The following is a 12,147-nucleotide window of genomic DNA, read 5'->3' on the forward strand; positions in this document are numbered from 1 at the left end:
GATAATACATCAATCATGTTTTGTTTTTATTCTGTTAAAAATGTAAATCTAAAGGAAATAAATGACTTCTAAAATATTTTAAAATAAAATTATGATGTTCTCAAACTGCAGCAGTGGGAGTTCAGGTTGAACTTCAAGTCCAAATCAAATCTCAGTTCTGTACCGAATGAAATAAATATTTTCTCATCAAATGCATGAAATCTTGTCCACTTGTGTTACTGCATTAGTGCAACTAGAAAATCTGCTGTTTGTCTTCAGGTGTAATCTACCACCTGATAATATTATCATACTGATCACGTTCAGAAAGCAAATACTAATTTATCCTAAAAAAATAAGAAAAAACTTTAGTGTGAAATTTCTGGATTTATTAAAATCAAAGCTGATCTGTACTGATTATTTTTATTACTACAATATAAATGAGCAGACTCTTCCGTAAAGTTTGCTTAGTACCTGCAAATGAACACTAGATGGCAGTGTAAGACACAGAAACCCTGTTAAAGGTTAAAGGTTATTGGATCAGGAGCTCATTCAACACATGAAGTAAGCAGTTTTGTTTTGTAAAACAGGGTTTTGTTGTTGTTATTTCTAGATATTGTATTATTGACAAACATATTAAACTTTGTTGTTGTATCTTTGTTTCCTGAATGGTTTATGAACTGAATATTTGAACGACTTGAATAGTTCAAAACAGAAACAACAAAATTTCCTGGGACAAAGCAAACAGTATAACCAGTCAAAGCTGTGAAACACAGAGTTTAGTCCCAACAGCACATTTCCTGGTTCTTCCCCTTCAACGACCTGAAGGACAATATTCATTCCTGTAAAGTTCAGGAGTTATGGAAGGAAAAAAGTGGTTTTCCTGCTCACTTCCCACTGTTGCTTGAAAAAGTCCAATCTTGTAATATTTCCTGTTATTCCTGTTATGTTTTTTCTCTTCATAAAATCCACCTCTGGGGATTTTCTTGGGAAAATTCAGACCAGAGGTGGACAACATCATTTTATCTCTGTGTTGGACATGTCACATATTGTTCAAGGTTTGGGAGAAGAATGGAAACATCATGAACTCGGCTGTTAAAGTGTAGTCTGATCCAGACAGATAAACCAGAATAACAGCGATCTGTCTGAACTCCTGAAGAAGACATTGGGGGTGATATAGTAATACAGTATAATACAGTATAATACAGTATAATACAGTAATACAGTCAGGATCTCATCATGTTTGGAGCCACCAGCTTCACAAAACATGACATTGTTCGCACAGCTGTTGAATGCATCTGTTACAATAAGATTAATACAAACATCATTATTATTCTGTTTTTATTAATAATAAAACAGCTAATTTAATTTCTTTACACAACAGATTTTTTATGGAATTCAGTCTTCAAATGTAAAAAACTTTCTCAAGTAAATTATTTACTAACATATCTTTGCTGCATAGCAAATATTTTACTATTGTAGAGTGGGTAAATTTGCTCATAATATATAAATGAATGTAACTCTGATTATGGTCTACTGGAGGCCAAAGTCAGTAAATTAAAACATTTAAAACCAGGAAGTGAAATGAGAAACGCAGCAGAAATCTGAAATGTTTACTTTTCCCTCCCAACAACAGCAGCTGTGAAGCTCTTCCCTTCTATTGAACACAAAGTTCAGCTCTGAAACTTGAACTGGCCTGATGATGATGTTCTTGGCTTGAAGCTGCCTGGAGGATCCAACCTAAGGTTTCTCTTTTGCACCCACATTTTATAGGGTTTATCCACCATTTTGGTGCGTTTTCATTGGCTAGCACTGATGCTGTGCTTGTTTCATTGGCCGTCTGCTTGACCTCATATCCATCTTTGTCTCACAGACATTATGTCCTGATGTCTGTTCTAATGACCCAGAGTTGCTCAACGGTCCTCCTACATCCGTTGCCTGCACAACCTTTTCTTTGAAAAGTTGAAGTTGTTCAACAATCTGTTTCCGAATAAGGCGTTGATCATCTCTGCTCTCCTGTTAGTTCCTCTTTCCCCCCCTAACCTTTCACCTTTCACCTACCATCTACCGCCAACGTATCAGTGATGTTTAATTGCAGTTACACCTTTTTACACCATTTCAAGTTCAATGTCAAAATCACATTTATAACTTCTTTAGATCCTGATTTAGCATTCATTTATAATATTATGATAACCATAACTTATTAGTTACTCTTATTATGATCTTAATGTGAGTTATTACAGATGTTTTCTGAAAAGAAACCAAGAATAATCCATGATTCTAATTATTTGATGCCAAAATTACAGTTACTTGTTTTACCTGTAAGTGTTTCCACAAATGTAAGTGTAAGTATTATTATAAGTAAACTAATATTAATATAAGTATTTTACTTTGAATCTTATCCAATTACTCAAAATGTTTAGACTTTCATTCTTTAAAACTTTCATGCATTGAAATAAGGAATAGTCTCAACTATTTTTTATAAATCTGCAGGCTGGAAACTTACTTCCTCTTTTTCCAGGAAACCTGCTCTTCCTGTCTCATGACTCTCTCTGTCTGACTATGTTTTCTTATGATTAGATAGAGAAAAGAAATAGAATTAAAGCAAAGTTTGCAGGAGACAAAAACAACACACACAACCAGATTGATTTTATTGAAGTTTAAGTCTAATGTTGGGTCTAAATGTCACTTGTGTAATTAATTTAAAAGGTAATTTTATTTATTGTTGCTGTTAAACTAAAATCTCCAGCATGGGGAAGTGGGAAGATCTCGGGTTTCCTTGACACACTGCATTTCTGGTTTACTCATCTGATCAGCTCAGAATCGGTAGAATCACTGAGCTGATCAGACAAACTGCTGAAGATCCGTAACAACCTGGTGTTTGGCTTCTTTTGGGACACATCTTTGGGAGAAAGAGGAACTAGAGACATTCAGTGTTGTTGAGAAGTGAAATGGCTCAGGGAGGAAATAAGATTGATTCAGGTAAATATTCTTGTTCCATCTGTTTGGATCTACTGAAGGATCCGGTGACTATTCCCTGTGGACACAGCTACTGTATGAACTGTATTAAAACACACTGGGATGAAGAAGATCAGAGGGGAAAATACAGCTGCCCTCAGTGCAGGAAAGAGTTCATACCAAGACCTGAACTGGAGAAGAACTTCATGTTAGCAGAGTTGGTGGAGGATCTGAGGAAGACTGGACTCCAAGCTGCTCCAGCTGATCACTGCTATGCTGGACCTGATGATGTGGCCTGTGATGTTTGTACTGGGAGGAAGATGAAAGCTGTAAAATCCTGTCTGGTCTGTTTAATTTCTTACTGTGAGAATCATCTGAAGCCTCATTATCAATTAACTGCTTTTAAAAAACACAAGCTGGTGAATCCTTCCAAAAACCTCCAGGAGAATATCTGCTCTCGTCATGATGAGGTGATGAAGATCTTCTGTCGTACTGATCAGCAGTGTATCTGTTATCTCTGCACTATGGATGAACATAAAGGCCATGAAACAGTTTCAGCTGCAGCAGAAAGAGCTGAGAAGCAGAAGGAGCTCCAGGAGAGTCAACAACAAATCCATCAGAGAATCCAGGACCAAGAGAAAGATGTGAAGCTGCTTCAACAGGAGGTGGAGGCCATCAATGTCTCTGCTGATAAAGCAGTGGAGGACAGTGAGAAGATCTTCACTGAGCTGATCCGTCTCCTCCAGGAAAGAAGCTCTGATGTGAAGCAGCAGATCAGATCCCAGCAGGAAACTGAAGTGAGTCGAGTCAAAGATGTTCAGGAGAAGCTGGAGCAGGAGATCACTGAGCTGAAGAGGAAAGACGCTGAGCTGGAGCAGCTCTCACACACAGAGGATCACAACCAGTTTCTCCTCAACTACCCCTCACTGCCAGCACTCAGTGAGTCTACACACTCATCCAGCATCAATATCCGTCCTCTGAGACACTTTGAGGACGTGGCAGCAGCTGTGTCAGAGCTCAGAGACAAACTAGTGGACATCCTGAAAGACACATGGAGAAACATCGAACTGAAGCTCACTGAGGTGGATGTTCAACCATCAGAACCAGAACCAAAGACCAGAGATGGATTCTTGAAACTTTTAAAAATTATCACTCTGGATCCAAACACCCTAAACAGATTTCTAATTTTATCTGAGGGGAATAGAAAGGTAACATTTGCGAACCATAAACAGTCTTATCCTGATCATCCAGACAGATTTGATGGTTTTTGTTATCAGGTTCTGAGTAGAGAGAGTCTGACTGGATGTTGTTACTGGGAGGTGGAGTGGAGAGGAGGAGGGATCTGTAGCCGTTTCATACAAGAACATCAGCAGAACAGAAAGACTAGGATCCAATGACAAATCCTGGTCATTATATTGTGACACAACAGTTACACATTTTATCACAACAACATTAAAACTCCACTAGAACGTCCAGTTTCCTCCAGAATAGGAGTGTACCTGGATCATATAGAAGGTATTCTGTGTTTCTACAGCGTCTCTAAAACTATGACTCTGATCCACAGAGTCCAGACCAGATTCACTCAGCCTCTACATGCTGGGATTAAACTTTACTTCTCATTTTCCTGTCCTGATGGATCATCTGCTGAGTTCATTAACCCAGAATAATCAGCACTGATTTGAAGTCCAATTGGTTAAAATGTGTATTTTAGTTTCCATTATTGTTTTGGAGAGATCAAGACTGAAGCTGGTTCAGTTGTGGATAAACAATCACTCCAGGGTGTCGGGTTAGAACAGCTGAGATATATGTTCAGGTGAGTTAGTGAAAGAAGAGAATGTCCGAGTCCAGAATTGAGCTTTACTTGTTTTTAATTAGCTCTGGAGGTTCAGCCATACATACAAGGGCACGTGTGTGTGTGTGTGTGTGTGTGTGTGTGTGTGGTTTCCTATAAAGATAAACAAATACAAATTATGAGAATTTATCTGTAAACCCTTTCACAAATAAACCTAATTTCCACAAATGAATAAATGTGTTAATGTCTGACTATGAGAAAGTAAATAATAATTATACATAAATAGTAATAATAAACCCTGCAAATAATAGTGTCACACGATAAACATACAAGAGAAATAAGGCATTTCAATTGCAAATGGTAACACAAATAACAGCTGCAACTAATTAACCGAGCTTAATAGCTTAATGCTAAACGGCTAACTTTAGCTCTCAACAATACAAATAAAATACAGCAAACGACCATAATATTCAACGGGACAAAGCACAAATACAGCTCTTAGACATTTAGACAACCGAACTAAATCAACAACAGTATTACTTACATTCAATGGACGCAGACAATAGAAAGAGGTTATGAACAAAGTCAGCCTTGAGAACCGCAACACTCTACTCAGATCCATAAACAAGATGCAACAAATATGAACATGAAGCCACCCAGTGGCTGAAATAAATTACTGCATCTAAAATACTTTGATGAAGAAAACCTAAACTAGAGGGCTGAAAACAAATAATTAACAGTCTTTTGTACAATCATTGTTGTCATGTCTTCACTGTCCAGAGACCAGCTGTCTTTATGGAGCTACTTTTTCATCTTGTTTGTTGTTTTGTTGGAGTTTGTTTGGGTGCTGCCCCTCCCTGTTTCTGATCAGCAATGGAGGCAATCACTGCTCAGGAGGATTTTATTCAACTAAACTAATTACATTTATTGCTGTGTCACACTAAACGTGACAAAGCAATAAATGTTGATGACAAATGTTGTTGTAAACTGTGATTATCATCATCATTAATCATCAAATAAGGACATCAGTCATTTATTGGACAAAGATCAGATTCTGGATCAAACTGTGTCAATAGTCATCTTGTGACTCAGATTGTAAGCTCTATTTAGTTTTAGACAAATATCTAAATAAAGTTGATTCCTTGTTTGAATATAAAATGACTCTGTCTTATTTTGTATTTTGTTTGTGTTTTATTTTATTGCCTGTCAGTAACATTTCCAAATATAAGAAACTGCTGGTTTTCAGAATAAAGTGAGTAATCAGAGTTTTTGTTGCCTCAGGTTCAGATTTGTTTTCTATCTGCAGATGTCAGGAGACCTGCGGTCCTAAAAACACACAACAAACACTGACTTTCCTAGTTCTGTGCTAACTCTCTTCCTCTTTTACTAGGAAGACATGCCTGACAAAAGTGTGGTGAAACCTGAAAGATCGCCACCAGATGGCGCCAAATACGTCCGTGTTCCTCAGCAGAAGAAATGCTGAACGTCTGCAGTTAAAGTTTTTGTATTAGAAAAAAAAAGATTAAACATCAAAATAAAATGTAATCCATAACTATCAAAACCACGTACTGAACAAAGATAAAAACATAATTTTTTTCCAATAATTTTCATTTCTAATGGCCACCATAGAACCAACAAGAGCAGTGGTCACATTATTTTGGGTGCAGTCAGGGAAATTGGAGCTGTAGACTCTTAATTTCTCACAATTGGACAATATTGTAGGTTTTCCCCACCAGTAGTTGTTCCCACCATTCAGCAGCATCAGGCTGACAGATAAAAAACTGAAGTGACTTTGAATTGTTGCTTTGAACTTTAATTTGTTTTCATTTAATTTATTGAGATTTTTTTTCTCAGGGACTTTTAATTTATTTAACTTAATTGCAGAATATTCTTGTGTTTAAGGTTAAAGTTCATGTAACATACAGGTTAATGACAAATGGGTCAGTTGTTCTCATAACTGTTTTTGTTGACTATTGCTCTGTTTAAGTAATACCACTTGATTAAGCCTTTTCTAGCATTTTACACCAAAAAACGTAACAAAAGAATTTGTAATTATCAAAACTGCAATTTCCGGATTGTGCTGGGAGTGAAAAAGCTGTATTGGGACATCTCTAATATTTAGCGTATGTTAAAATGGACGGACTGCTCGCTGTGATTCAAGCTCAGGTTTTAATCTGTCCTCTTTCTGCTGACAGTTGTTCATGAGAAGGATGTCAGACTGATGAACGTCTCAAGACCTCAGGATGGTTTGCATCTGTGGAGACCTGATTTCAGAGAAGAAGAAAGAAAAAAACAAAAAAAACACCCAACACTGAACTTTCTTCATCTTGTCCCAGTATTTATTATTTTCACCTGCTGGCGTCAAACAAGATCCAGGTGGATTATGACTTGGACGACACCAAAAACCAACAGTCTCTTTCTGATGCTTCTGTGAAATGTTTACATATTTTACTGTAATTTATTTAATGTTGAAGTTTAATTTGTATTAAGGTATCTTTTTAGACTTTTTTAAACATTATTTATTTTTGTATACTTATTTTACATTCAGAGGAATTGAGGAAATTCAGTGGAGCTATTAAAAAAAATTCAATCTTTGTATTCAATATTGATGTGAGGAAAATTTTTACATATTACACTAATCTGTTGAATTATTCTGTAACAGATTTATGAAGGTTCAACAATCAATGTTATATATTTTTTTAAAATATGCATTTTTCAAAAATGTTACATATTTTTTTAAAATTATTTTTAAAAAATGTTACTTTTTTTTAATAATCTGAAGAACGCTATTTAGAAACACCAGTTATTGTAAAAGTAACATACGTATATATACAGTATATATATATATATATATAATCTTAGCATTTCTTAGGAAGAAGTTATAATGGATGGTTTAACATTAGATCTAGTATCTGTTACTATATACTAGAAAGGTATCTAGTAACATTACTAGACATGTTAATGTTACTAGATATATGTATGTTACATGTATCTACTAACATACATATATATACATGTATGTTACTAGACTTTTTAACATTAAATAATGTATCTTAATTTTGGTGAATTGTTCAATTTATTTGACTCAACATTCAGAATTCAAAGTCAAAAATACTTATTGATTCCAACTTAAATGTTGTTGTAACTCATAACTACCTATAACTTTTACTTTTATATAACTCATATTTGTAGCTTCATGTTTTGGTTTGTTTTTCCTTTGACTGGCTGCTAATAACAGGACAAACAGGTTGGCTTAGACAAAATGGCCGCTCTGCTTCCTGCTCCATTTTAAATTTGTTCAGGTAAAACATCTCAGGTCTGAAAACACATATTGACCTTAGCTTGAATAATACAAAATACAACAATGATTTAACGGGTTTTTATTTACAAGAGTCAAAGCTTAACATCAGTTCACATTAAAAACAAAAACATTTATTGATTCACTAAACAAAAACAAAGAATGGAAAACACACAAAAAGAAAATAATTTTTCTAGTTTCTTTGGTTTAGAGGAGCATGATTACTAGTAATGTGACATTTCAGTTAGTTTGCTCAATCACCAACTCACAGTCTGTTTCTTACCTCTAGACAAACTCATTAGCACTTAAACTAATTCTTCATATTTTAAGTAAAATGAAGGAGGTGGAAATCTCCCTAAAATCCCACTAATCATCTTGACCAGAATCCACTGTCTTTGTGTTTATTATTTATTTGTTTATTGTATATAAACAAATAAACAAAATCATGACTGCCCTGGAAATACACCAGATGTCAGATATTTAGCTCAAACATAACAGCCAATCTCAACCTACTAGAAATCATAAAATGATTCATCAAGTTTATTTGTATAGTTGGAATAAACTTCAGCATCAAGTTCATTTCAAGCTGCTTTTCCTCATAAAAACACAAAAGTACAAAGTCATAGAAACAGTCAACAATGGAAACGTTACATTTTGTCCAGAGCCATCGCTGCACATTTCATTTCATTTTTAATGTTTCCACAGCAGCTCTTAGCAGGAGGCTTTTAGTCTAGATCTAAAGTGTTTCGGCTGTTTTGCAGTTTTTTGGAGGTTTGTTCCAGATTTGTGGTGCATAGATGCTGAATGCTTCTTCTCCATGTTTGGGTCTAATTCTGGGGATGCAGAGCAGAACCAGAACCAGAACCTGAGAGGTCTGGAAGGTTGAAACAACAGCTGTTTAAGCTTGAGAAGTAAACATCAGTCAGTGTATTTATATGACAGGTTAGCAGCACTGATGTCTTTTAAAATGATCCCCCTTTAGTTTTTGCATTAAAACTATTTTATTAGTCTGAGGAAAAAGCAAATAAAATAATCCTGATGCTTATTTTCATGATAGGAATTTCACTGGTCTTTTCTAAAGTCGCAAAACAAACAAATTAATTTGACAATCTTTCATCTTTTCTGTTTTTCGTTCTCAGGCTAGAAGCAAAATAAAAAATTATTTGATGTGATTTTCCCCTGTCAGCTTAGTAGAAAGATTGTTATAAGTGCATAGAGTTTTTCCACAAACAGGTTTATACATATAAATAAATCTAAAGGTTTTCTTCTGTGCATGTTTAATGAGCATGAGCATTTAATGTGCAGGTTTGTGTCTTTCATATATGAAAACTGTGCTGACTTGTCTTATCTTGAGGTCTGTTTATCTGCATTTAGGTTGCAGCTCAGAAACTTCACTACTTGTTCCAAAGTTTTACTTTAAAATTTGACGACTTTGTCATAAAATGCAGTGATAAGGTCAATAATTTGGCTTTGTGGTTCAATCCTTCTCTTTTAAGAGTTAACAAGGACCGGCTTTGATCATCTCTAAACTTAAATGTTTTTAGGTGAATTTAAAAGTTTTATCATTTAAAAATGCAGATGTTCATATCCACCCATTAGTGTCTTCATGCATTGACTCCTGCAATTCTCTGCTTTCTGGGTTACTGAGGAAAAGTTTTATGGATCTGCAGATGATTCAAAGCTTGTATTTTACCAAAACCAGGAAATATGTTCACATTTCTACTTCTGTAATCTTTTCACTGGTTGCTTTAGGTTCAAACAGACTTTAACGTTTTGCTGCTCATTTACAAAACTTAAAGTTTTCTGACCTTCTGCAGCTTTATGTTCCATCTCATGTTCTCTCATCTCAAGACTCTGACCTTTTAAAAAGTCCTAAAACCGTCTCCTGTTATCTTTGAAAGTTCTTTATCTTTTAACCCACTTGGACAAACAGCAACCATCACAAAACGTTCTCTCACTGAAAACACAGCAGAAACTTTTAATCAAATCTACTCTTCTTCCTCACCCTTAAGCTGTAATGATGTAGATAAGTTGGTAAATGATTTTCAGTCTAAAGTCTCAGATATTATTGATTCCATTGCCCCAATTAAAATGAAGGTTGTGTCTGGTAGGAAGAAATCTCCATGGAGGAATACACAAACAGTTAGATCTGCAAGACAACTCTGCAGTAGGACAGAACGAAAATGGCGTAAAACTCAACTCCACGTTCATTGTGACATATATAAGGAAAGACTACGTAACTATCATTTAACACTAAAACATGCAAGAGAGGCTTTCTTTGCAGATGTCATAAACAAAAACATTAACAATGCTCGAGCTTTATTTGCAACAGTTGACAGAATCACAAACCCTCCTGTGACGTTACCGCCTGAATTCCAATGTATTGCCGCCTGCAACCAGTTTTCCAGCTTCTTTTCAGAGAAAATTAATAAAATCAGAGGATTAATCTGAACATCCACTATAAAGTCAGTACCAATGCTGAGCCCAAACAAAACAAATACAGGAAAAATGACCCAATTTCAACTACTTAATTATAAAACCCTACAGGAAAGTATAAGTCAACTAAGCTCCAGTTCCTGCTGTCTGGATGTCCTAGATCTATAACTCTAGAACATTTCTTTAAGAAAGTCCTGCCTGTTATTGCTGCTGATCTGATCCAAATAGTAAACTCATCGCTCTCATCAGGCGTTTTCCCCCAGGCTCTGAAAACAGCAGTAATCAAACCACTTATAAAAAAGAACAATCTGGACAAATCACTAATGCAGAATTACAGGCTGACCTCTGACCTTTGACCTCCCATTCATCAGCAAATTATTGAAAAAGCTGTTTAAACAATTAACTAGCTTCCTAACTATAACCAACCGCTTTGACCCCTTCTAGTCTGGTTTCCATGGTTACCACAGCACAGAGACTGGCCTAGTCAAAGTGTTCAATGACATCCATATAAATACGGACTGTGGCAGAACCACAGTGCTGGTTCTGTTGGACCTCAGTGCAGCTTTTGACACTGTTGACCATGACATATTACTGAATCGACTGGAGAGTTGGGTCGGACTCTCCGGTCCAGTGCTTAACTGGTTTGAATCCTACGTAAAGAACAGGGATTTCTTTGTTTCAATTGAAAACTTTTCATCAAAGAGGTCAAAGGTCACATGTGGGGTACCCCAAGGTTCCATCCTAGGACCCCTTTTATTCAATATTTATATGCTCCCACTAGCTCAGGTTATAACAGGAAATAATATTAGCTACCATAACTATGCAGATGACACACAGCTCTACATTACGATGTCACCAGGTGACCTTTGACCCCATCCAATCACTGAACAGATGCTTAGAACAGATAAATGTGTGGATGTGCCAAAACTTTCTCCAGCTGAACAGAAACAAAACTGAAGTTATTATTTTTGGACCTAAAGAGGAACGATCTAGAGTTATAGATCTAGAGTTATAGATCTAGAGTTATAGATCTAGAGTCAATGCACAGCTTCAGTTATTACAACTAAAAACCAGCGATCAGGCCCGAAGAACTCAATAATACTGTGTTGTCCCAACAGTTTTCACAACATTTAAAGGATAATAGTTGAGCAACAAACTGAACATCATCAGGACTGCAGTCATTTTAAAAGAATTGTTTATCTTTCCAGGAAAATATCATCTTGCTGGTTCTGAAGAGCCAATAAAGGCACAAATGGGATCCGACGTTGTTCTACCATGTCTTGTGAAGCCCCCAGTTAAAGTGAGAGACGTTGTAGTCGAGTGGATGGTCAACTCCAGTAAAACTGTTCACTTGTTTCGCAGCGAAGCTGATGACCGAGAATCTCAAGACAAAAGCTACAAAGATCGAATTTATCTCAACCATGCAATGCTTGAACACGGCGACGTTTCCCTCAAGTTGTCCAACGTAACTAAGAACGATGAAGGGATTTACACCTGCTTTGTTCTCCGTCTGCCTGATCTCTCAGAAAAGAGAAATGTTACTCTGGTTGTTGGTGAGTTTTATTAAATCAGAATAATTTAAGATAAAATAGATACAAATGTTGATATCTTTAACACTTAATGTGATTCCTCAACAGTTAATGGAAAAGAAAATGAAAATGCAGAAGGACATTCTGGAGGTAAATAT

At 35.9% G+C, this 12,147-nt stretch overlaps 2 protein-coding genes across 4 annotated transcripts in view; one reads left to right on the forward strand and one right to left on the reverse strand.

Moving 5' to 3' along the window:
• The window catches only part of LOC116732632 (myelin-oligodendrocyte glycoprotein-like), a 38,346-nt gene that overhangs the window by 15,216 nt on the left and 10,983 nt on the right, over positions 1-12,147 (reverse strand). The gene's annotated exons all lie outside the window — the stretch shown is intronic.
• On the forward strand, positions 2,588-4,021 carry LOC116732611 (E3 ubiquitin/ISG15 ligase TRIM25-like). The gene is given in 2 exon segments (XM_032582930.1): positions 2,588-3,871; positions 3,873-4,021. Coding segments are annotated over 2 exon segments (987 nt in total). The 5' UTR covers positions 2,588-2,927; the 3' UTR covers positions 3,916-4,021.

The sequence above is a fragment of the Xiphophorus hellerii genome, chromosome 14, assembly GCF_003331165.1.
Source record: "Xiphophorus hellerii strain 12219 chromosome 14, Xiphophorus_hellerii-4.1, whole genome shotgun sequence".
Classification (NCBI taxonomy): domain Eukaryota; kingdom Metazoa; phylum Chordata; class Actinopteri; order Cyprinodontiformes; family Poeciliidae; genus Xiphophorus; species Xiphophorus hellerii.